The sequence below is a fragment of the Prionailurus viverrinus genome, chromosome A1 (assembly GCF_022837055.1).
Source record: "Prionailurus viverrinus isolate Anna chromosome A1, UM_Priviv_1.0, whole genome shotgun sequence".
Lineage (NCBI taxonomy): Eukaryota > Metazoa > Chordata > Mammalia > Carnivora > Felidae > Prionailurus > Prionailurus viverrinus.
Window position 1 is genome coordinate 191,286,155 of NC_062561.1, and position 25,318 is coordinate 191,311,472.

Here is a 25,318-nt window from a genome sequence, read left to right on the forward strand (position 1 = left end):
CATATTTAACACCAGTCTTTTATTGTTACTTATTTAGGAAGGTAAAATTACTTCCCATTTAGGTATACCAATAGCTCAAAGAACTTTTCAGGTGTATATTATGTTGCTTCAATTCTTAATGGGATTGCTTGCTTTAAGTCCTTAGCCCAGTTTGCCACAATCGTCCCCTATTTTGTAGTTTACTGATGGTCAAGGGGATGGTGGCCCATGTGACTTTCTGATATTAGAAGAGGCAATATGGTCCTTTTTTCTCAAAGCATTATGATTGTGCATTTTGACCTGTTTGGTGTTTCCTGAAGAATTGGTTTAAGGGCTTACTTTTGTTTTACTAACCTCATAACACTTTCAGGGTTTGAATGGTCTTTCAAGTGGTGTTGTGGAAAATATTTAAAAGCATATACTATCCACAACTTCCTGGAGGAAGGGACAACAGATGACGCAAGCAGCATACAGACTGAAAAGCCTAGAATAGACTGGGAAGGGAGATACACGGAGGAATAAGAGCTTTGAGAAGCTCCCACGTATATTGGGGAACCCAGAATGGCACACACATGTCCTGGGCTAGCCACATATTCAGCAAACACCTGAGAAGATGGTAAGCTTTTACCCATGACTGATCTTTAGACTCTGTATAAGTGGGAAATCAAGTCTAAGAAAAAATTGTGAACAGCCTGGTTAAGCACTGAGGGAGTGCCCCAACTTAGAACGAGTCTGCAAAGATTGGGAGGCTATTTATTGCTTTGTTTTGCTTTGCTTTATTTTGGCTCTACATGTTTAAAGAAATCTCTGCCAAATCACTAGGTGATCACTAAGCTAGTGGAACAGACTCAATAATCACACATGGCAAAGAATGAAATCTAAACAAAAAAGTTTAGAAAGGTCACCAATGAAGCACACAAGTACAACCCCAAAGAAGCAACAATATCATACCCTGGGGGGGGGGGAGAAATCTGATTTTTGGAAATACTACATGATAATACTCAAAAGGTCCAGTTTTCACCAAAAAAGTATTAAAAGCATGCCAAGAAACAAGATGGTATGGTATTTACAAGAAAAATGAACAGAAACTATTCCTAAGGAAGCCTTGACATTGGATTTATTAGACAAAGACTTTATTTATTTATTTTTTTTTAATATATGAAATTTATTGACAAATTGGTTTCCATACAACACCCAGTGCTCATCCCAAAAGCTGCCCTCCTCAATACCCATAACCCACCCTCCCCTCCCTCCCACCCCCCATCAACCCTCAGTTTGTTCTCAGTTTTTAACAGTCTCTTATGCTTTAGACAAAGACTTTAAATCAACTTTCTTGAGCTAAAGGAGGTAAAGGAAACTGTGGGCAGAAATCTAAATGAAACCAGGAGAACGGAGTATCACCAAATAGAGAACATCAGTAAAGATACAGAAATTAAAAAAAAGGACCAAATGGAAATCCTGGAACTGAAAATTACAGTAAATGAATGAAAAATTCATTATGGAGATTCAACAGCAGATTTGAGCAGGCAGAAGAATTAGTGAATCTGAAGCTAGGTCAGTGGAATCATCCAGTCTGAGAAGCAGAAAGAAAAAATAGTGAAGAACCTAAAAGACCTGGGAGATACCATTAGGTGTACTAACATAATCATCAGGGGAGTTCCAGGAGAAGGGGTGAGAAAAGAAAGGGCAGAAAGAATATTTAAAGAAATAATGGCCAAAAATTATCCAAATTTGAAGGAAGATGTGAATCCAAGAAGTTGAATGAATACTAAATAGGATAAATTCAAAGAGATCCACACTGAAATACATTATGATCAAACCATTAAATGCCAAAAAATAAAGAGATAATCTTGAGAGCAACAAGAGGAAAGTGACTTATCTCATATAGGAGATTCTCAATAAGGCTAACAGCCAATTTCTCACCAGAAACCATGGAGGCCAGAAGGCCAGATGCATAGTGCTGAAAGAAAAAAAAAACATCAATTAAGAATTCTATAATTGACAAAATATCCTTAAAAAATAAAGGAGAAATAAAAACTTTCATAGATAAAAGTTGAGGAAGTTCATAACTAGTCGACATGTCCTACAAGAAATGCTAAAGGGAGAACTTCAGACTGAAATGAAAAGACACTAGACAGTTACTTAAAGCCAAACAAAGAAATAAAGAACCCTGGTAAAGGTTACCACATAAGTAGGTACAAAAGCCAGTATTATTATATTTTTGGTTAGTAACTTCTCTTTGTTTTATATATTATTTAAAAGGCAAATGCATAAAACTATTATAAATCTATGTTAATGGATACAAAATGTATAAATATATAATTTATGACAACAATATAAAGTGGGAGTGATGTTTTATATAGAGTTTTCATATGCCAATGAAGGCAAATATCAATTTAAAGAGATTGTTATCCATTTAGGATTTTAATTGTAATCTACAAGGTAATAATTTAAGGAAATAACTTTAAAAATACACAAAAAGGAGGGGCACCTAGGTAGCTCAGTCTGCTTAGGTCCAACTCTTGGTTTGGGCTCAGGTCATATGTTGTGGCTTCATGAGTTTGAGCCCCGAGTCAGGCTCTGTGTTAGCAGCATGGAGCCTACTTGCGATTCTCTCTCTTCTTCTCTTTTTGCCCATCCCCTACTCACACTGTTTCTGTCTCTCTCAAAATAAATACTTTTTTTTAAATATTTCTTTTAAATTTTATTTATTTTTGAGAGAGACAGAGACAGAGCACAAGTGGGGGAGAGGCAGAGAGAGAAGGAGACACAGAATTTGAAGCAGGCTCCAGGCTCTGAGCTGTCAGCACAGAGACTGACATGGAGCTTGAACTCACAAACCGTGAGATCATGACATGAGCCAAAGTCGGACACTTAACTGACTGAGCCACCCAGGTGCCCCAATAAATAAATTTTAAAAATAAAATAAAGTAAAAATATACACAAAGGAAATGAGTGAAATAAAATAGTACACTAGAAAAAACCTATTAAATACAAAAGAAGACCTTAATGGATAAATTGAGAAACAATAACAAAAGAATGACATATAGAAAGCAAATGGCAAAATGTTACAGTAAGTCCTTCCTGATCAGTAATCACTTTAAATGTAAGTAGATTAAACTCTCTAACTAAAAGGCGGAAATTTGCAGAATGGATTAAAAATAGGATCAAAATATATCCTCTTTGCAAAAGACTCACTTTAGATCCAAAGACACAAATAGGTTGAAAATGAAAAAATAAAAGAAGATATTCCATACTAATAGTAACCAAAGAGAGCTGGGGTGGCTGTAATAATATCAGACAAAATAGATTTTCTGTCAAAAATTGTTAAGTAGACATTGATAAAAGAATCAATACTTTAAGAAGATACAGTGATTATAATCATATACATATATAAAAACATGACTCCAAAATACATAAAGCCAAAACTGGCAGAATTAAAGGGAGAAATAGATAAATTTACAATAGTTGAAGACTTAAATACTTTATTTTTGAGATATAGTTGATAACATTATATTATTTTCATGTATACAATAGGCTTTTTTTTTTTTTTTTTTTTTTTGCTTGTGATAAGAAGTTTTAAGATTTATGGGGCACCTGGATGGCTCAGTCGGTTAAGTGACCAATTACGGCTCAGGTCACAATCTCACGGTTTGTGGATTCGAGCCCTGCGTCGGGCTCTGTGCTGACAGCTCAGAGCCTGGAGCCTGCTTCTGATTCTGTGTCTTCCTTTCTCTCTGCCCCTCCCCCTGCTTTCAGTCTGCCTCTCTCTCTCTCAAAAATAAATAAACATTAAAAAAAATTTTTTTTAAAGAGATTTATTCTCTCAGCAACTTTCAAATATACAACTTGACAGTATTATTAACTACTGTCACTATGCTATACATTATGTCTTCAGGACTGACTTATAACTGGAAGTTTGTAACTTTTGACCACCTTCACCTATTTTTGCTCATTTCTAACCTCCTGTCCTGCCATCTCTGGCAGCTGCCAATCTGTTCTCTGATTCTACATATAAGTGAGATCATACCATGTTTGTCTTTCTCTGACTTATTTCACTTTGAATAAAGTTCTCAAGCTCCATTCATATTGTCACAGGATTTCTTCCTTTTTTGAAGCTGAATAATATTCCATTGTGTGTATGGAACTTCTGCTGCAATGAACATGGGGGTGCAGTTATTTTTTCAAGTTAGTATTTTCATTTATTTAAAATAAATACCCAGAAGCGGAATTGCTGAAACACATGGTAGTTGTATTTTTAATTTTTTGAGGAATGTTCATACTATTTCTCATAGTGGCTACATCAGTTTGCTTTCCCACCAACAGTACACAAGAGCTCCCTTTTCCCTACATCCACACCAACATTTGTTATTTTTTGTCTTTTTGATAGAACCATTTTAACATGTGTGAGGTGGGGTCTCATTGTGATTTTTATGTGCATTTCCCTGATAATTAGTGATGTTAGCACCTTATCATGTACCTCTTGGCCATCTGTACGTCTTCTTGGGAAAAATGTCTATTCAGATCTTATGCCCATTTTTTTTCCTTTTTTTTAGGTTTATTTACTTATTGAAAGAGAGAGAGTAGGAGGAGGGGTAGAGAAAGAGGAGAGAGAGAATCCTAAGCATGCTCCACACTGACAGTGGGGGCTTGATCTCATGAACCATGCAATCATGACCTGAGCCAAAACCAAGAATTGGATGCATAATCAACTAAGCCACCCAGGCACCCCTTGTGCCCATTTTTAATTGAATTGTTGTTGTTGCTGTTGAGTTGCATGAGTTCTTTATATATTTTGCATATTAATTCCTTATCAGATGTATGAGTTGCAAATATTTTCTCCCATTTGGTAGATAACTGTTACATTTCGTTGATGGTTTCCTTTCTTGTGCAGAAGCTTTTTATTTTGATGTGGTCCCACTTGTTTATTTTTGCTTTTATTGCTTTGCTTTTGGTGTCAGGCCCAAAAAATCATCAGTAATACTGATGTCAAGGAGCTTACTGTCTATGTGTTCTTCTAGGAATTTTATGATTTGGGGTCTTATGTTCAAGTCTTTAATTTATTTTGGGTTGATTTTTATGTGTGGTTTAAGATAGGGGTTTCATTCTTTCCATGTAGCTGTTCAGTTTTCTTAACACCAGTTGTTGAAGAAATTCTTTTCTTTCTCCATTGTATATTCTTGACTCTTTTGTAAATTAATTGGCCATATATGTGTGGGTTTATTTCTGGTCTCTGTATAGTTTTCCATTGATCTATGTGTCTGCTTTTGTGTAATGCCATATTGTTTTGATTATTATAGTTTTGTAATATAGTTTGAAATCAGGGAGTGTAATGCCCCTAATTTTGTTCTTTCTCAAGATTGCTTTGACTATTTGGGGTCTTTTGTGGGTCCATCAAATTTTAGGATTGTTCTATAAAAAATGCCATTGGAATTTTGATAGGGATTGCATTGAATCTGTAGATTGCTTTGGGTAGTATAGACATTTTAACAATATTATTTCTTTTGATCCATGAGCACAGCATATCTTTCCATTTATTTGTGTTTTCTTCAATTTCTTTCATCAATGTCTTATATTTTTCAGTGTACAAGCTACTATCTTTTTGGTTAACTTTATCTTTAGGCATTTTATTCTTTTTGAAGCAGTTGTAAAAGGGATTGTTTTCTTAATTCCTTTTTATAATAGTTTATTGCTAAAATATAGAAATGCAAATGATTTTTGTGTATAGATTTTGTATCGTGGCACTTTACCTAATTTGTCAATTAGTTCTAACATTTTTTTGTTGGAATCATTAGGGTTTTCCATGTATAGTATCATGTAACTGCAAACAGAGACAGTTTTACTTCTTCCTTTCCGGTTTGGATGCCTTTTATTTCTTTTTCTTGCCTGGATGTCTTTTTTTGACTTGGACTTCCAATACTATGTTGAATAAAAAAGGCAAGTATTAGCATCTTTGTCTTATTCTTGATCTTAGAGAAAACCTTTCAGCTTTTCAGCATTGAGTATGATGTTAGCTGTGTATACTTGAAATAATGAATAGAAGAGCATTCTCTGGGGCACCTTGGTGGCTCAGTCAGTTAAGCATCTGCCATTAGCTCAAGTCATGATCTCATGGTTCGTGAATTCAAGCCCTGCATCAGCCTGTCTGTCAGCACAGAGCCTGCTGCAGATTCTCTGTCTCCCTCTCTCTGCCCCTCCCCAACTAGCGCGCTCGCTCTCTCTCTCTCTCTCAAAAAATAAATAAATAAATAAATATAAACTTTAAAAAAGGCAATTCCTCCAAAATGAATGAAGATTACAAGGAGATAGAAGACTGTATAATACTGTAAACCAACTAGACATAATATGCATATATAATGCTTCACCCAACAACAGAATATAGATGCTTCACAATTGCACATGGTATGTTATGTAGGATAAATCATATGTTGGGTCACAAAACAAGTCTCAAAATTTTTTTAAAGTTTTAAAATTTTACAAAGTTTCTTCTCCAACCATGATAAAATGAAACTGGTAATAACAGAAAGAAAACCAGAAAATTTAAAAATATATGGAAATTTAACTCTTAAACAACCAATGGGTCAAATAAGACATCACAAGGGAAATTATAAAATATTTGAGATGAGTGAAAATGAAAACACAGCATCTCAAAACTTCGTGAAAGCAGTACTGACGGAAATTATAGCTTCAATGACCTACATTTAAAAAGTAAGCTTTCAAGCAAACAGCATAACTTTAAACCTTAAGGATCCAGAAAAAGAAGAGCAAACAAAACCTAAGCTCACAAAAGGAAATAAATAATAAAGATTAGAGGTAAATAAAGAATAGAAAAACAAAAGAGACCTTAATGAAGTAGAGAAAAGCAAAATCAATAAAAGTTAGCTTTTTGAAAAGATCAATAAAATTGCTGAAACTTTAGCTAGACTGACTAAGAAAAAAAGAGATAAGACATAAATTACTAAAATCAGATGTGAAATTCAGTACATTGCTACCAACTTTGCAGAAATAAAAATGACTATACGAGAATACACTGAATAATTGTATTTCTACCTGTCAGATAACCTAGATAAAATTGACAAATACATGAATTATCAAAACTGACTCAAGAAGAAATAGCAAATCTGAACAGACCTATATTAAGAGATTGAATCAGTAATCAAAAACTTCCCAGCAAAGAAAAGCCCTAGGCGAGATAATTTCATTGGTGAATTCTACCAAATGTTTAAAGAGGAATTAACACCAATCCTCAAACTCTTCTAAAAAAATATGAGGGAACACTTCTAGGGCCAGTATCACTCTGCTACCAAAGCCAGACAAAGATGTCATGAGAAGGAAAATTACAGACCAATATATCTTAAGCATATAGATGTAAAATATGTTCAGTAAAATACTAGCAAACAGAATCCAGCAGCATATGAAAAGGATTACATATCAAGACCAAGTGGGATTTACCCCAGGAATGTAAGTATGGTTCAACATCTGAAAATCAATCAGTGTAATACACCTCACAAATACAATAAAGGAACAAAATCACCCTATCATCTCAAATAATGTAGAAAAAGCATTTGATAAAATCCAACAATTCCTGATTTCAAAACTTAATGGGAAAACTAGGAATAGAACTTCCTCAGTGTGATAAAGGGCATTTTTGTTCAAAACCTACAGTTAATATTATCATCACTGATGAAGGACCAACAGCTTTCCTCCTAAGATTTGGAACCAGAAAGGGATATCTGCTTTCACAATTACTGTTCAACATTGTACTAGAAGTTCTAGCCAGAGAAATTAAGTGTGTGTGTGTGGGGGGGGGGGGGGGGGGGAGACATCCAAAATAAAAGAAATAAAATTACTTCTTTTTACACATCATCCTATAAATGGAAAATCCTGTATTTAGAATATCCCAAAGAATCCACAAAAATTTGTTGGAGCCAGTGAATAATTCAGCAAAGTTGCAGGATAGAATATCAATATACAAAAATCACCTGAATTTTCTGTACACTAATGAGCAATCCAAAAAGCAAATTAAGAAAACAGTTCCACTTACAATAGCATCAAAAAGTGAAATACCTAGGAATAAATCTAACCATGGATGTGCAAGACTATCAACTGAAAACTACAAATCATTATTGAATGAAATTAAATATCTAAATAAATGCAAAGGTATTTATGTACATGCATTGGAAGACTTAATATTGTTAAGATGACAGCACTTCCCAAAGTGATTTATAGAATCAATACAATCCCTGTCAAAATCCCAATGGCCTTTTTTTGAAGAAATGGAAAAGCTGATCCTAAAATTTATATGGAATTGTAAGTGACCCAGAATAGTTTTAAAACAATCTTGAGAAAGGAGAACAAAGTTAGAGGAGTGACTTCAAACTTACTACAAAGCTACTGTATCAAACAGTGTGGTATCAAGAAAATGAAAAGACATGCCACTGTTTGGGAGAAAATATTTGCGAATGATGTATCTGATACGGGACTGGTGTACAAAATATACAAAATATTGAATTCTTAAAACTCAACAATAAGTAAATAACCTGATTAAAAATGGACAAAAGACCTGTGAACAGACGCCTCACCAAAGAACATATACAGATGGCAGTTAAGCACATGAAAAGATGCTTCACATTATGTATCTTTAGGGAATTAGAAATTTATTTTTATCTATTTATTCATTTTTTAAGATCAGCCCCATTATGATTTTTTTATTTAATTAATTTTTAAAAAATTTATATCCAAGTTAGCATACAGTGCAACAATGATTTCAGGAGTAGATTCCTTAATGCCCCTTACCCCTTTAGCCCATCCCCCCCCCACAACCCCTCCAGTAACCCTCTGTTTGTTTTCCATATTTAAGAGTCTCTTATGTTTTGTCTCCCTCCCTGTTTTTATATTATTTTTGCTTCCCTTCCCTTATGTTCATCTATTTTGTATCTTAAAGACCTCATATGAGTGTGGTCATATGATATTTGTCTTTCTCCGATTCACTAATTTCGCTTAGCATGATACCCTCTAGTTCCATCCACATAGTTGCAAATGGCAAGATTTCATTCTTCTAGATTGCTGAGTAATACTCCATTGTATATACATATATATATATGTACATATATATACATATATATGTACATATATATACATATATATACATATATACACACACATATACATGTATATGTATACATGTATATGTATATATGTATATATACTACATCTTCCTTATCCATTCATCCATCGATGGACATTTGGGCTCTTTCCATACTTTGGCTATTATTGATAGTGCTGCTATAAACACTGTGTCCCTTTGAAACAGCATACCTGTATCCCTTGGATAAATACCTAGTAGTGCAATTGCTGGGTCATAGGGTAGTTCTATTTTTAATTTTCTGAGGAACCTCCATACTGTTTTCCAGAGTGGCTGTACCAGTTTGCATTCCCACCAGCAGTGCAAAAGAGATCCTCTTTCTCCGCATCCTTGCCAACATCTGTTGTTGCCTGAGTTGTTAATGTTAGCCGTTATGATAGGTATGGGGTGGTATCTCATTGTGGTTCTGATTTGTATTTCCCTGATAATGAATGATGTTGAGCATTTTTTTCATGTGTCGGTTGGCCATCTGGATGTCTTCTTTGGAGAAGTGTCTATTCATGTTTTTTGCCCGTTTCTTCACTGGATTATTTGTGTTTTGGGTGTTGAGTTTGATAAATTCTTTATAGATTTTGGATACTAACCCTTTATCTGATATGTTATTTGGAAATATCTTCTCCCATTCTGTCAGTTGCCTTTTAGTTTTGCTGATTGTTTCCTTCACTGTGCAGAAGCTTTTTATTTTGATGAGGTCCTAATAGTTCATTTTTGCTTTTGTTTCCCTTGCCTCTAGAGATGTGTTGAGTAATAAGTTGTTTTTGCCTGCTTTCTCCTCAAGGCTTTTGATCCTTCCTTTCTTATATTTAGGTCTTTCATCCATTTTGGGTTTATTTTTATGTATGGTGTAAGAAAGTGGTCCAGGTTCATTTTTCTGCATGTTGCTGTCCAGTTTTCCCAGCACCACTTGCTGGAGAGACTGTCTTTATTCCATTGGATATTCTTTCCTGCTTTGTCAAAGATTAGTTGGCCATACATTTGTGGGAACATTTCTGGGTTCTCTATTCTGTTCCATTGATCTGAGTGTCTGTTTCTGTGCCAGTACCATGGTGTCTTGATGATTACAGCTTTGTAGTACAGCTTGAAGTCCGGTATTGTGATGCCTCCTGCTTTGGTTTTCTTTTTCAAGATTGCTTTGGCTATTCGGGGTTTTTCTGGTTCCATACAAATTTTAGGATTGTTTGTTCTAGCTCTGTGAAGAATGCTAGTGTTATTTTGTTAGGGATTGCATTGAATATGTATATTGCTTTGGGTAGTATTGACATTTTAACAATATTTGTTCTTCCTATCCAGAAGCATGGAATATTTTTTCATTTCTTTGTGTCTTCTTCAATTTCTTTCATAAGCTTTCTATAGTGTCCAGTGTATAGATTTTTCACCTCTTTGGTTAAATTTATTCCTAGGTATTTTATGGTTTTTGTTACAATTGTAAATGGGATCTATTCCTTGATTTCTCTTTCTGTTGCTTCATTATTGGTGTATAGGAATGCAACCAATTTCTGTGCATTGATTTTATAATCTGCAACTTTGCTGAATTCATGGATCAGTTCTAGCAGTTTTTTGGTGGAATCTTTTGGGTTTTCCATCTATAGTATCATGTTATCTGTGAAGAGTGAAAGTTTGACCTCCTCCTGGCCAGTTTGGATTCCTTTTATTTCTTTGTGTTGTCTGATTGTGGAGGCTAAGACTTCCAATACTATGTTGAACAACAGTGGCGAGAGTGTACATCCCTGTCTTGTTCCTGACCTTAGGGGGAAAGCTCTCAATTTTTCCCCATTGCGGATGGTATTAGCGTTGGGTCTTTCGTACATGGCTTTTATGATCTCAAGGTATGGTCCTCTGTCCCTATTTTCTGGAGGGTTTTTATCAAGAAAGGATGCTGTATTTTGTCAAATGCTTTCTCTGCATCTATTGAGAGGATCATATGGTTCTTGTCCTTTCTCTTATGATGTGACAAATCACATTGATTATTTTGCGGATATTTAACCAGCCCTGCATCCCAGGTATAAATCCCACTTGGTCGTGGTGAATAATTTTTTTAATGTATTGTTGGATCCAGTTGGCTAATAACTTGAGGATTTTTGCATCCATATTCATCAGGGAAATTGGTCTATAGTTCTCCTTTTTAGTGGGGTCTTTGGTTTTGGTCTTCTATGCTGGCTTCATAGAAGGAGTTTGGAAGTTTTCCTTCCATTTCTATTTTTTGGAACAGCTTCACGAGAATAGGTGTTAACTCTTCCTTAAATGTTTGGTAGAATTCCCCTGGAAAGCCATCTAGCTCTGCACTCTTGTTTTTTGGGAGATTATTGATTACTAATTCGACTTCTTTGCTGGTTACAAGTCTGTTCAAATTTTCTATTTCTTCATGTTCAGTTTTGGTAGTTTATATGTTTGTAGGAATTTGTTCATTTCTTCCAGATTGCCTATTTTATTGGCATATAATTGCTCATAATATTCTCTTAATATTGTTCTTGTTTCTCCTGTATTGGTTGTGATCTCTCCTCTTTCATTCTTATTTTATTTATTTGGGTCCTTTCCTTTTTCTTTTTGATCCAACTGGTTAGTGGTTTATCAATTTTGTTAATTCTTTCAAAGAACCAGCTTCTGGTTTCGTTGATCTGTTCTACTGTTTTTTTGTTTGTTTGTTTGTTTGTTTTGTTTTGTTTTGTTCTGTTTTGTTTATGATAGCATTGATTTCTGCTCTCATCTTTGTTATTTCCTGTCTTCTGCTGGTTTTGGTTTTATTTGCTGTTCTTTTTCCAACTGTTTAAGGTGTAAGGTTAGGTTGTGTATCTGAGACCTTTCTTCCTCCTATGGAAAAGATTGGTTTGCTATATACTTCCCTCTTATGACTGCCTTGGCTGTGTCCCAGAGGTTTTGGGCTGTGGTGTTATCATTTTCATTGGCTTCCATATACTTTTTAATTTCCTCTTTAACTGCTTGGTTAACCCATTCATTCTTAAGTAGGATGTTCTTTAGTCTGCAAGTATTTGTTATCTTTCCAAATTTTTTCTTGTGGTTGATTTCGAGTTTCACAGCGTTGTGGTCTGAAAATATGCACGGTATGATCTCGATCTTTTTGTACTTGTTGAGGGCTGATTTGTGTCCCAGTATGTGATCTATTCTGGAGAACGTTCCATGTGCACTGGAGAAGAATGTATATTCTGCTGCTTTAGGGTGAAATGTTTGAATATATCTGTTAAATCCATCTGGTCCAGTGTCTCATTCAAAGCCATTGTTTCCTTCTTGATTTTCTGTTTAGATGATCTGTCCATTGTTGTAAGTGGGGTGTTGAAGTCCCCTACTATTATGGTATTATTAATATCAATGAGTTTCTTTATGTTTGTGGTTAATTGATTTATATATTTGGGTGCTTTCACATTTGGAGCATAAATGTTTACAATTGTTAGGTCTTCTTGGTAGATATACCCCTTAATTATGATATAATGCCCTTCTTCATCTCTTATTACAGTCTTTATTTTGAAGTCTAGATTGTCTGATTAAGTATGGCTACTCCAGCTTTCTTTTGTTGACCATTAGCATGATAGATGGTTCTCCATCCCCTTACTTTCAGTCTGAAGGTGTCTTTAGGTCTAAAGTGGGCCTCTTGTAAACAGCATATAGATGGATTTTGTTTTCTTATCTATTCTGTTACCCTATGTCTTTTGATTGGAGCATTTAGTTCATTGATGTTTAGAGTGAGTACTGAAAGATATGAATTTTTTGTTTAACTTTTTTTTAATTATTTATTTTTGACAGACAGAGAGACAGAGCATGAGTGAGGGAGGGGCAGAGAGAGAGGGAGGCATATAATCCGAAGCAGGCTCCAGGCTCTGAGCTGTCAGCACAGAGCCTGACACTGGGCTCGAACTCACAGACCACAAGATCATGACCTGAGCCAAAGTCGGATGCTCAACCGACTGAGCCACCCAGGCGCCCCTGAAAGATATGAATTTATTGCCATTGTGTTGCTTGTAGAGTTGGAGTTTCTGGTGGTGTTCTCTGGCCCTTTCTAGTCTTTGTTGCTTTTAGTCTTTTTTTTTTCCTCCGTCTTTTCTCTCCCCAGAGAATCCCCCTTGAAGTTTCTTGCAGGTCTGGTTTAGTGGTCACCAACTCCTTTAATTTTCATTTTGTCTGGGAAACTTGTAATCTCTTTTTCTATTTTGAATGACAGCCTTGCTGGATAAAGAATTACTGGCTACATATTTTGCCAATTCAGCACATTGAATGTATCCTGCCACTCCCTTCTGACCTGCCAAGTTTCTGTGGATAGGTCTGTTGCAAGCCTGATCTGTCTTCTCTTGTAAGTTAAGGGCTGTTTTTCCCTCACTGGTTTCATGATTCTTTCTTTGGCTGAGTATTTTGTGAATTTGACTATGGTATGCCTTGCTGATGGTCAGTTTTTGTTGAATCTAATGGGAGTCCTCTGTGCTTCCTGGATTTCAATGTCTGTGTCTTTCCCCAGGTTAGGAAAGTTTTCCAGTATGATTTGGTCACATAACCCTTCTACCTCTTTTTCTCTGTCTTCATCTTCTGGGACCCCTATGATTCTCATGTTGTTCCTTTTTAATAAGGCACTGATTTCTCTAATTCTTAAATCATTCTCTTTTGCCTTAGTCTTCCTCTTTTTGTCCGCTTCATTATTCTCCATAAGTTTGTCCTCTATATCACTGATTCACTGCTCTGCCTCATCCATCCTTGCTGCCATGGCCGCCATTCGAGATTGCAGCTCAGTTATAGCATTTTTTATTTCATCCTGACTGGCTTTTACTTCTTTTATCACTGCAGGAAGGGATTCTAATCTATTTTCTAACCCCAGCTAGTATTTAAAAAAAAATTTTTTTTTTAACGTTTATTTATTTTTGAGACAGAGAGAGACAGAGCATGAATGGGGGAGGGTCAGAGAGAGAGGGAGACGCAGAATCTGAAACAGGCTCCAGGCTCTGAGCGGTCAGCACAGAGCCCGACATGGGGCTCGAACTCACGGACCGCGAGATCGTGACCTGAGCCGAAGTCGGACACTTAACCGACTGAGCCACCCAGGCGCCCCCCCCAACTAGTATTTTTATTATCGTGATTCTAAATTCTGGTTCAGACATCTTGCTCGTATCTGTGTTGATTAGGTCCCTGGCTGTCATGTCTTTTTTCTTTTGGGGTGAATTCCTTCATTTCATCATTTTGAAGGAAGAAAAGGAATTAATAAGGTAAAAAAAATTAAAATTAAAAAATTAAAAACAACACACACACACACAAAATCAAAGAAATTATGCTAGATCCTAGGTATATTTTGTTCTGGTTGTTGAAAGGAGCTTCATAGATTAGAGAAAAAAGAGAAAAAGGGGGGAAAAAAGAAGAAAAAAAAAGTAAAATTTGAAAATTTGAAAAAGTGAATACAATGGAAAATAATAAAATGAAATGATGGAAGTAAAATAGAATTTGAAAAATTTACAAAATAGTAAAAAATATAGTAGGAAAAAATTAAAGAAGTATATATTAAAAAAAATTTTTTTTTCAACGTTTTATTTATTTTTGGGACAGAGAGAGACAGAGCATGAACGGGGGAGGGGCAGAGAGAGAGGGAGACACAGAATTGGAAACAGGCTCCAGGCTCTGAGCCATCAGCCCAGAGCCTGATGCAGGGCTTGAACTCACGGACCGCGAGATCGTGACCTGGCTGAAGTCGGACGCTTAACCGACTGCGCCACCCAGGTGCCCCTTTTTTTTTAATTTTTTTTTTAAATTTTTTTTTTCAATGTTTTATTTATTTTTGGGACAGAGAGAGACAGAGCATGAACGGGGGAGGGACAGAGAAAGAAAAATATTTTTAATAAAAATTGAAAATAAAAATATTTTTTTTTCTCTTTCTGATGAGTTCTGTGGTTCAGGTTGTGAAGATTATTGTGTTAATCCTCAAATCAATTTTCTAGGTGTGCAGGATGGTTCAGTGTTGATCTGGCTGTATTTCATGGATGTGAGGTGCAAGAAAAAAAAACTTCCATGCTGTTCTGCCATCTTGGCTCTTCCCAGCTCCATTATGTTTTATTTGAAAGTTTTGGTTCTTCCTCCTTTTTTCTTTCTTTTTAAATTTTTATTTAAATCCAAATTAGTCAACATATATTGTAAAATTGATTTCAGGAATAGAATTTAGTGGTTCATCACTTACATATAACACCCAGTGCTAGTCCCAACAAGTCTTCTCCTTAATGACTCTTGCCCATTTAGCCCATCTCCCACCCAGCACCCCACCAGCAACCCTCAGTTTATTCTCTGTATTTAAGAGTCTCTTATGGTTTGTTTCCCTCTCTGTTTTTCTTATTTTTCCTTCCCTTCCCCTATGTTCATCTGATTTGTTTCTTAAATTTCACATATGAGTGAAATCATATGATATTTGTCTTTCTCTGATTGGCTTATCTCACTTAGCATAATACACTCTAGTTCCATCCATGTTGTTGCAAATGGCAAGATTTCATTCTTTTTGATTACTGAATAATAGGGACTTACAAATTTAAATGAGAAACCACTATAAACCTATCTGAACTTACCAAATCCAAAATACAGACAACACCAAATACTGCGGAGGATGTAGAGCAAAGGACATTTTAATTCATTGCTAGTGGGAATGCATAATGGTATAATTATTTTGGAAGACAGTTTGGCAATTCCTTATAAAACTACAAAAACTCTTACCATATGATCCAGCAATCATACTCCTTGGTATTTACCAAAAATACTGAAAACTTGTGTTCACACAAAAACCTGCACACAGATGTTTATAGCCATTTTATTCATAATTGCCAAAACAGAAACAATCAAGATGTCCTTCAGTAGGTGACTAGATAAACTGTGATATACATAAACAGTGGAATATTATTCAGTGTTAAAAAGAAATGAAGCCCTGAAAACACATGGGGGAAACTTACATGCATATGAATGAGTGAAAGAAGCAATGAATAGCATTATATTTTTGTCTTAGTTACCATCTAGTTACAGAAATTTTTATATGTAAAGCACAATAGCATAATGAATCTCCATGTACCCATCACTCAACAATTATCAACAATTTAGCTCTTGTTAGTTTATTTATTTCTTCTACTTCTTAGTGGGAAGTGCTTTAAGTATGTTAAAGTAAATCACAGATGTCATGTAATTTCATCTGCATATACATCAGTATGTATATTTATTAGCTAAGGACTTGAAAAAAATGTTGAACCATTTTTATACCTGAAGCATTAATATTTCCTTATTATCATCCAACAACTGACCTGTTGAATTTTCCTCCATTCACAATTAGTTTGCATAAAACAGGATCCAAGCAAGATGTACACATTGGATGTGATTATGTTTCTTAAGCCTCTTCTTTGCTAAAATCGTGCTCTAACCTCTTTTATTTTTTTAATTCCATGTATTTATTGAAGAAACAAGAAATTATACTCATCTTACATTTTGCTTATTACATCCTTGGATATTGTTTATATGTTTCCCTTTCACCTATTTTTTTTCTGTAAAATGATAGATCTTGCAACTTGATTAAATTCAGGTTCAAATTTTTTTCTTTTACTTTTTTCCCCCTTTATTTTTCTTTTCCCTATCTCTCTCTCTCTCTCTCTCTCTCTCTCTTTGACAATGATACCTCCTGGGTGCTGTGTACTTTGTATTGTATCACATCTGTTTTTCTCTAATAGTGATGTTAAGAATGATCTGTGGGTTCAGGTATTATCACTTTAATAGTACTTCTCAATTCTTGGCTGTACAGTAGGATCACTTGAAGAGTTTAGACCAAACAAATTAGAATCTTTGTCAGGGTAGGACCTGAGCAGCAGTATTCTTTAAAAGTTTCTCTAGGTTGGGGTGCCTGGATGGCTCAGTTGGTTAAGTATCTGACTTCAGTTCAAGTCATGATCTCACAGGGTTCAGAGAGCCCCACATCGGGCTCTCTGCTGTCACTGCTTCGAATCCTCTGTCCTCCCCTCTCTCTGCCCCTCCCTCCACCCCCCCCCACCCCATCTCTCTCTCTCATAAATATTAAACATTAAATAAAAAAGTTTTTCCAGGTGATTGTAACGGTCAGCTAAGGTTGAGAATTACCATTGTAATGATTTTAGTAGCTATGGTGATTGTTGCCTAGACCAATGGGATTGTAAAATGGTGATTTTCTCCATCGGCATTTCTTCATTAACTAGAATGCTTTTTTGAAGAAAAACTTGCCATCAACTACTTGGTTACTCTGAAATACAGGAAGAGCAGGATAAATTCTTGATTCCCCCTCCCCCCCACTCCCCACACCCTCGCCTGATATTACTGAGTCTTGTTTTGTTTTAGGAATACCGTCATGAACAAGTATATTTTTATATATTTGGTATTTTTTGATACATTGCAATCATTATTATATCTTCTGATGCTCAAATTATTCTTTTATTTGTCCAGTTGGCTATAAGTTGGGTTCTGTGTCCTTAATCTTTGATAGCTTTTTTGTTCTATGGCAAAGTATGCCCTAGGTTTTTCTTGTACATTTTGTACTTCCCAGACCTGGAATCAGCCATTTTATCCAGAAATCCAAGTTTCTTTTACTGAAATCACAATTTGGGCAATAAGGATGCTTATCACTTCTGAATTAACAAAGTGTCTAGGGCTTTTCAGTGTAAAATATGAGAATACGTATGAGAATAATATGTATTTTTTGTATGAGAAGTAATTCATGAGTATATACTGGTATTTATAAAATAAATTAAATATTGTAGTTTCAAATGAAGTTCTTTGATTTTATGTGCTAACATCTTTTCTCCCTAGGAGAAATCTTGTTTTCTAGTGATAATAATATATTTGCTTTGTCTTACGAAATATGTTTTTTTTTCCTAATATGTTTGTGGGGGGTGGGGGGAGAGAGAGAGAATAGCTTCAAAACAATTATAGCAAGAGTTTCAAAGCAGCAGTATCACAAACAATAAAATTACCAAATGTAGTTTAGTATTTGTCATTCTTTTCTCTTTAGGGTGTATCTTACCAGGAAGACACAATAAAGACATCAGATTTAAATTATCTTGAAATAATTTTTCTCTGTGTAGTCAAGGAAACTGCAACTTGATATGAACTTGGGTTCATTTGTTTTCGTTTGCTTTTAATTTTTAGGGCATTACTTTTTAAAATAGTAAATTGTTTTAAAATTATGCAAAGTTGTTACATGGTTTCAAAGCCAAAATCATAATACAAAGTACATTCTGAGAAGCCTGGCTTCTCTGCCTGTCTCTTCCCCCCTTCCATCTTGCCTCCTACATGCCACCATTTCTTTTATTTTTTAATGTTTGTTTATTTTTGAGAAAGAGAGAGAGAGAGAGAGAGAGAGAGAGCGCGCAAGTGGGGGGGGGGCATAGAGACAGGGAGACAGAATCTGAAGCAGGCTCCAGGCTCCAAGCTGTCAGCACAGAGCCTGATGGGGCTCGAACCCATGAACAGTGAGATCATGACCAGAGCCGAAGTCAGGTGCTTAACCGACTGAGGCACCCAGACGCCCCTACATACCACTACTTCAATTAGGTTTTGCTCTACCTTTGCATTCTTTCTTTTTGAAAATAAAAGCAAAACATATGTGTGTATATTTATGAATACATTGCTACAAATAACTTTTTTTTAAGGCTAAGTAGTAACACATTATAAGTGTTTCTAGTTTCTAAAGTGCTCATATAGACATCCTCTGGCAAGTTCCTCATGACAGACCTTTTAAGTTGGCAGAACAGGTAATATTATCTCTTTTATATAAGGAACCCAATGCTCAGAAAAATGTAGGTTTCTTTAAGGTTACCAGGTTTATAAGTGGCACAGCTAGAACTAGTACCCATGTACTGTGGCATGGTAGTTAGGAGAACAAGTTCTAGAGTTAGCTTGCCTGGTTCTGTTTCACTACTTACTAATTACTGACTTTGAGCACTTTACTCAGTCTCTTCCAGGTTATCTTTTTCCTCATCTGTTAAGTGGAGATAGAGTATCTGTCTCATATAGTTATTCTAATGAGTAATTGAGATAACACATAAACCTTAGCAGATGCCTAGAAAACGTAGTTATTGCTTATTAAATGTTGACTAATATTATCATTCTGAAAATTCTAATTGATGGTTTTCCCACTATACCTCAGTGCTTCCAAAGTTATTCATTTTCATCCATGCAAACTTCTAGGATTACTCCTGTCTTAACTGATCTATTTTGTGGGTCTAATGTGTTTTTACCACACTGGTATAGCCATCTGGTGTTTGCAGTTTGCCTTACAGACTTGAGCACATGTCTACTATATACCTAGATTCTAGATCATTTTTATTTTGTATTTATTTTAAATGTTTATTTATTTGAGAGAAAGAGAGAGAGCAAGAGAAAGAGTGAGCACATGCATGTGAGCAGGGGAGGGGCAGAGTGAGAGGGAGAGAGATGAACCGTGAGTTCATGACTTGAGCCAAAATCAAGGGTCAGATGCTTAACTGAGCTACCCAGGTGCCCCTAGATCATTCTTAAATTAAATTATCCACCAAGCCTTGCATAATATCTTGCCTACGTTGAGTCCTGAAAAAAAATAGTGGGTGATTGTTTCCACCTGATGTGAAGGTTTTGTGAAAGAGGAAGTGTCTGTGTAATTCAGTGAATGGGGAGACGCTCAGGTGAAAGAGCTACAGGAGCAAAATCATACTAGCTAGAAGTATAACACGTTCAGGATGTATGTATTATATTAAAAATGCTTGAATGAAGATGTGGCAATAGGAAAGGAAATCTGAAACATTTTGGAAACTTAGCCTCATACTTATGATAGTTAACATGGACAAGGTTTCTAGCACTTGGAGATTTGGGGGTGAGATACCAATCCGCTGAAGATACCCCATATTTTCAGAGTTTGAGATGATGTCTAGTATGTTGATTATACTTCTATTTTTTAATAGAAGGAAACAAAGTTGACCTTTTTTTTAAAAAAAAAGTGGGAGCATAAAATGAAACCCCCAACTTGTCATGGGTTTTGCTCATGAGTATGGTTTTTATGTTTATGTTATCTGTCACTAGATGGAGTCCATGAGCCCAGGGAATTCTTGCTTGGACTTTTGTATATCCCTTCCTATGATTCCTGTTCTATGCCTTTACAATACCTAAAAAAATTGGGTTTGAATGGCAGAATTTTTAGATTTGCCTTAAAAAGGCAGTTTGTAAAACAGTAAAAATAATCTTTTCAATTGTTCATGTTGCAAAAATTTTATTTGGAAATGATCTTTAAAACCACAGTTTAATATCCATTCTAAATCTGATAGTGAGTGTTTTCAATTTAATTATTGTCAATTAAAGTTAAGTTGTCATCCTCTGTTTCAGTGGTGCAGCCCCACCCCTCCCCACCCTGCCCAGGAGGTTTTTTTTTGTATAGTTGACACACAATGTTATATTCATTTCAGATGTACAGCATAGTGATTTGATAAGTGTATACATTGTGCTATGTTCATCACAAGTGTAGCTATCATCTGTCCCCTGTACATTGCTCTTACAATATTATTAACTGTATTCCTTATACTGTGCCTTTTGTTCCTGTGACTTATTCACTTGTTAACTGGAAGCCTGTATCTCCCACTCCCCTTCACTCATTTTGCCCAACATCCCACCCCTCTCTCCTCTGGCAACCATCAGTTTGTTCTCTGTATTCTGCTTACTGCTCTAATACTGTAATACTGTTGTATTCTGCTTATTATGCTTATGGTCTGATTCTGCTTTTTGTTCATTGTTTGTTTTTTTTTATTCCACTTATAAGTGAAATCATATGGTATTTGTCCTTCTCAATCTGACTTACTTCACTTAGCATGATACCCTCTAGGTCCATTTATGTTGTTGCAAATGACAAGATCTCACTTTTTTTTTTAAGTTTATTTATTTTGAGAGAAAGAAGGGGGAAGGGGCAGAGAGAGAGAGAGAGAGAGAGAGAGAATCCCAAGCACAGAGCTGGATGTGGGGCTCAATCCCACGAACCATGAGATCATGACCTGAGCCAAAATCAAGTGTTGGATGTTTAATTGACTGAGCCACCCAAATGTCCCAGTATCCCACACTTTTTTATGGCTGTATAATACTCCATTGTGTGTATATATAACACATCTGTTTTATCCATTCATCTACTAATGGACACTTAGGTTGCTTCCATTTCTTAGCTATTGTAAATAAAACTGCAATAAACATAGGGGTGTATATATCTTTTTGAATTGATGTCTTCATTTTCTTTGGGTAAATACCCCATAGTGGAATTATTGGATCATATGGTAATTCTATTTTTAACTTTTTGAGGAACCTCCATATTGTTTTCCATAGTGACTGGTACCAATTTACCAACAGCATTGAGGTCCCTTTTTCTCCAAATCCTCACCAACACTTGTTATTTTTTGTCTTTTTGACTTTAGCCCTTCTATCAGGTGTAAGATGATATTCCATCATGGTTTTGATTTGTATTTGCTTGATGACGAGTGATGTTGAGCATCGTTTCATATGTCTGTTGACCATCTGTATATCTTCTTTAGAAAGATGTCTATTCAGGGGCGCCTAGGTGGCTCAGTCGGTTGAGCGTAGGGCTTTGGCTCAGATCGTGATCTCACAGTTTGTGGGTTTGAACCCCACATCGGGCTCTGTGCTGACAGCTTAGAGCCTGGAGCCTGCTTCTGATTCTGTGTTTCCCTCTCTCTCTGCTCCTCCCCCGCTCATGCTGTGTCTCTCTCTCCTTCAAAAATAAATAAAAACATTAAAAAAAAATTAGAAAGATGTCTATTCAGGTCCTCTGCCCATTTTTTAATCAGATTGTTTTTTGATGTCAAGTTATATAAATTCTTTATATGTTTTGGATATTAACCCCTTATCAGGTATACTGTTTGTAAATATCTTCTCCCATTCAGTAAGGTTACCTTTTTGTTTTGTTGATAGTTTCCTTTGCTATGTAAACGCTCTGAGGTAGTCCCAGTAGTTTATTTCTGCTTTTGTTTCCCTTGCCTTAGGAGACATATCTAGAAAGCTGTTATGAGCAATGTCAGTGAAATTACTGCCTGTGCTCTTTTCTAGGATTTTTATGGTCTCACAGTAAGGTCTTTTTTTTTTTTTTTTTTTTTTTTTTTTTAATTTTTTTTTCAACGTTTATTTTTGGGACAGAGAGAGACAGAGCATGAATGGGGGAGGGGCAGAGAGAGAGGGAGACCCAGAATCGGAAACAGGCTCCAGGCTCTGAGCCACCGGCCCAGAGCCTGACGTGGGGCTCGAACTCATGGACCGCGAGATCGTGACCTGGTTGAAGTCGGACGCTTAACCGACTGCGCCACCCAGGCGCCCCTGTAAGGTCTTTAATCCATTTTGGGTTCATTTTTGTGTATCGTATTCAAAGGTGGCCCAGTTTCATTCTTTATACATGTAGCTATTCAGTTTTCCCAGCACCATATTGAAGACAGGATTTTCCCCATTGTATATTCTTGCCTCTTTTGTCATAAATTAATTGATCATGTAATCATAGATTTATTTTTGAGTTCTATTTTTGAGTTCTGTTCAGTTCTGTTGATCTATGTGTCTATTTTTGTGCCAGTGCCATATGTTTTGATTGCTATAGCTTTGAATATCTTGAAATATGGAATGGTGCTATCTCCAGCTTCCCCCCACCACCCTGCCCAAGATTGCTTTAGCTATTTGGGGTCTTTCATGGTTCCATACAAATTTTAGGATTACTTGTTCTAGTTTTGTGAAAAATGTAGTTGATGAGTAGTTCTTGATTGCAACACAATTATACATCACCCCCCCCATAAGATTTGTTTCAAATACTAATAAGAACAATTGTTGCACTGCTTACCAAGTATCAATTTTTAGCACAGTATAACACATGTTTGCATTTCCAAAACCTTACATGGTAGTAGGCATCATGAGAGAAAAGCCCAGATAAGCAATTTTTCTTTATCAAGGCTGTCAGAGGTAAGAAGCCTGAGGCTGATAATAGATAATAGTTCTAGTGAGTCACAAACTTATTTTGCCATTTAGTTTCTGTTGGGACTTGGTAGTAGTAAAAGAATAGATGGATACATGAAGTGGTTGAGGAGTTATCTTGGGAACTTTCCAGGCCCCAAAGAGGAGCAGTTAAGTGTGCTCAATTAGTCTGTGTGCAAGGAAACACGTGGGCAAGGTATGATCTAATTCCTTTTTTGTCTTTCTGCTGCAGCACGTGCCCTTATAGTCGGCCTCCCTTTGGCTATGGAAATTTTCCAAGTTCAATGCCAGAATGCCTTGGTTATTATGAAGACAGGTACCAAAAACACGAGGCTATGTTTTCAGCTTTAAATAGAGACTATCCTTTTAGAGACTACCCAGATGAACGTACACACAGCGAAGATTCTCGGAGTTGTGAGAGCGTGGATGGGACCTCTTACTATAACAGTCATAGCCACAGTGGGGAAGAATACTTAAATCCTATGCCTCAGCTGGACATTGGAGCCTTGGAGAACGTCTTCACAGCCCCAACGTCAACTCCCTCTAGCATCCAGCAAGTCAATGTCACTGACAGTGATGAGGAGGATGAAGAAAAAGTGCTCAGGAATTTATAATTTTAAAACAAATATGCACAGAAAATAAACATTTCTTAAAATATACTCTGGGTCAGTTGGTGTGAGAAAAAAAGCCTAGAAAGCTTTGCTGAGGGTTTTCAGCCATGATATGAGGGGTCAAAATCAAACGTGATATATGCCTTCATAAAGATTTGATTAGTGAAACTGGAGTCCTGATGTTTCATCATAGGAATATTTAAGATATAAAGTAGTTTATTTTTGTGGCTGAAATTTGCATCAATATATATTATCATTACTTTATCTTGGAATGTGAAAAATACTGAATCCTCACAATTATATTTGAAGGGATAGGGAGTGTATAGCTGGCATGATAAGTGTGATTTGTATTTTATCTCAACATACATTTATTTATTTTTCTTATATGATTTTTTGTTTAGTGTTTATGTAACATTTATGGATATTGTCAGTTTTTATGTAACATTTTGAAAGTATTTTGATAACTTTTAGTAGTGAATTTGGACTCAATTGCTAAATTTAATTTATGTGAATAACCAAGTATAAGTTGCAAATATGTTTTCATGGCACTGGGTTAAGTCCTTCAGCTAAATTAGTCATTTCTGTTCCTAAACATTTTCATCATCTTTTTTGGATTTATTTTTCCATTTGGTATGCATTGTTCTACTTTTGTTATAATTAAATAAACATAGATAAAATTGTTCTTGTTGGATGTTTTCTGTTTGGGGGATAGAAATAAGCAAAATGAATGCTGTTCAGGTGCGGATGGTTTCCATACCACGTGCAGATTCTTATTAGATATTTATTTTTATTTAATAGTCTCCAGAATTGCACAGATTCTATTAGCTTACACGAGACTTAAAACTGTATCAATAAAGATGTTGTGCACATATTCTGATGCCGTTTTCAAACTCTTTTCACGTGTGTACATGTGACTTAAGCACTACCCCAAATGGAAAAACTCTTCCAGGTTTGGTTCAAACAGCTGTCTCTAAAACCATGGAGTTCATGGAAGAGCACATGGAATTTTTTTAATTCACAGTGAGCAATAAAAATCCTTCTTGTGATGTGTCCTCATGGTAAGTGGCCACTGTGGATCAAGAGAACCTATTTAGAACAGGATCAGGACCACCAGAGTTGGGATCATGGTAGAAGAGATCTACAAGGCACCTGAACCAAGGATCAGAAATATCCACAAACCAATACACTTTTCCCTCAGTGATCTGTATAATTTATGCAAATTGAGATCTTGTTACTTAAAACTGCTTGGAAATTATATATGGAAACCTGTTCTAAACTTCCAACATCTTCCTTTACTAAGTCTGTATTTGTTCCTTAAGGAAAGGTTGTTAATGTAATATATTTCATCAACCCTATACTTAATTGTATGTAATATTTCCTCTTCCCAATAAAATTTTATTTTCATATTTTATATTTTTTATTACTCTGTGCAATGTCATTTCAATGTGGTTAAAGAGCGAAATTTGAATTTATTGATAGGGCAAACATGTAACCCCACATTGGAACTAAAGTGACATTTGGTTGTCTTCACAATTGATGTTTATAACTAAGGGAAAATGTGTGTGTCAGCTTGACCCATTTTATCCCATCTAATTTTTTTACTGTTTATTTATTTATTTATTTATTTTAA

The 25,318-nt window shown here is 35.7% G+C and overlaps 1 protein-coding gene across 2 annotated transcripts in view; it reads left to right on the forward strand.

Moving 5' to 3' along the window:
* Positions 1-24,963, forward strand: part of SOX30 (SRY-box transcription factor 30) — a 37,896-nt gene extending 12,933 nt beyond the window's left edge. The window contains exon 5 of one of the 2 annotated variants that reach the window (XM_047861850.1): positions 23,310-24,963. In XM_047861850.1, coding sequence (XP_047717806.1) covers positions 23,310-23,691 — 382 coding nt within the window. In that variant the 3' untranslated portion in view covers positions 23,692-24,963. The remainder of the gene's footprint in view (positions 1-23,309) is intronic. The other variant, XM_047861861.1, reaches the window with a different exon arrangement.
* The last annotated feature ends 355 nt before the right edge of the window (positions 24,964-25,318 follow it).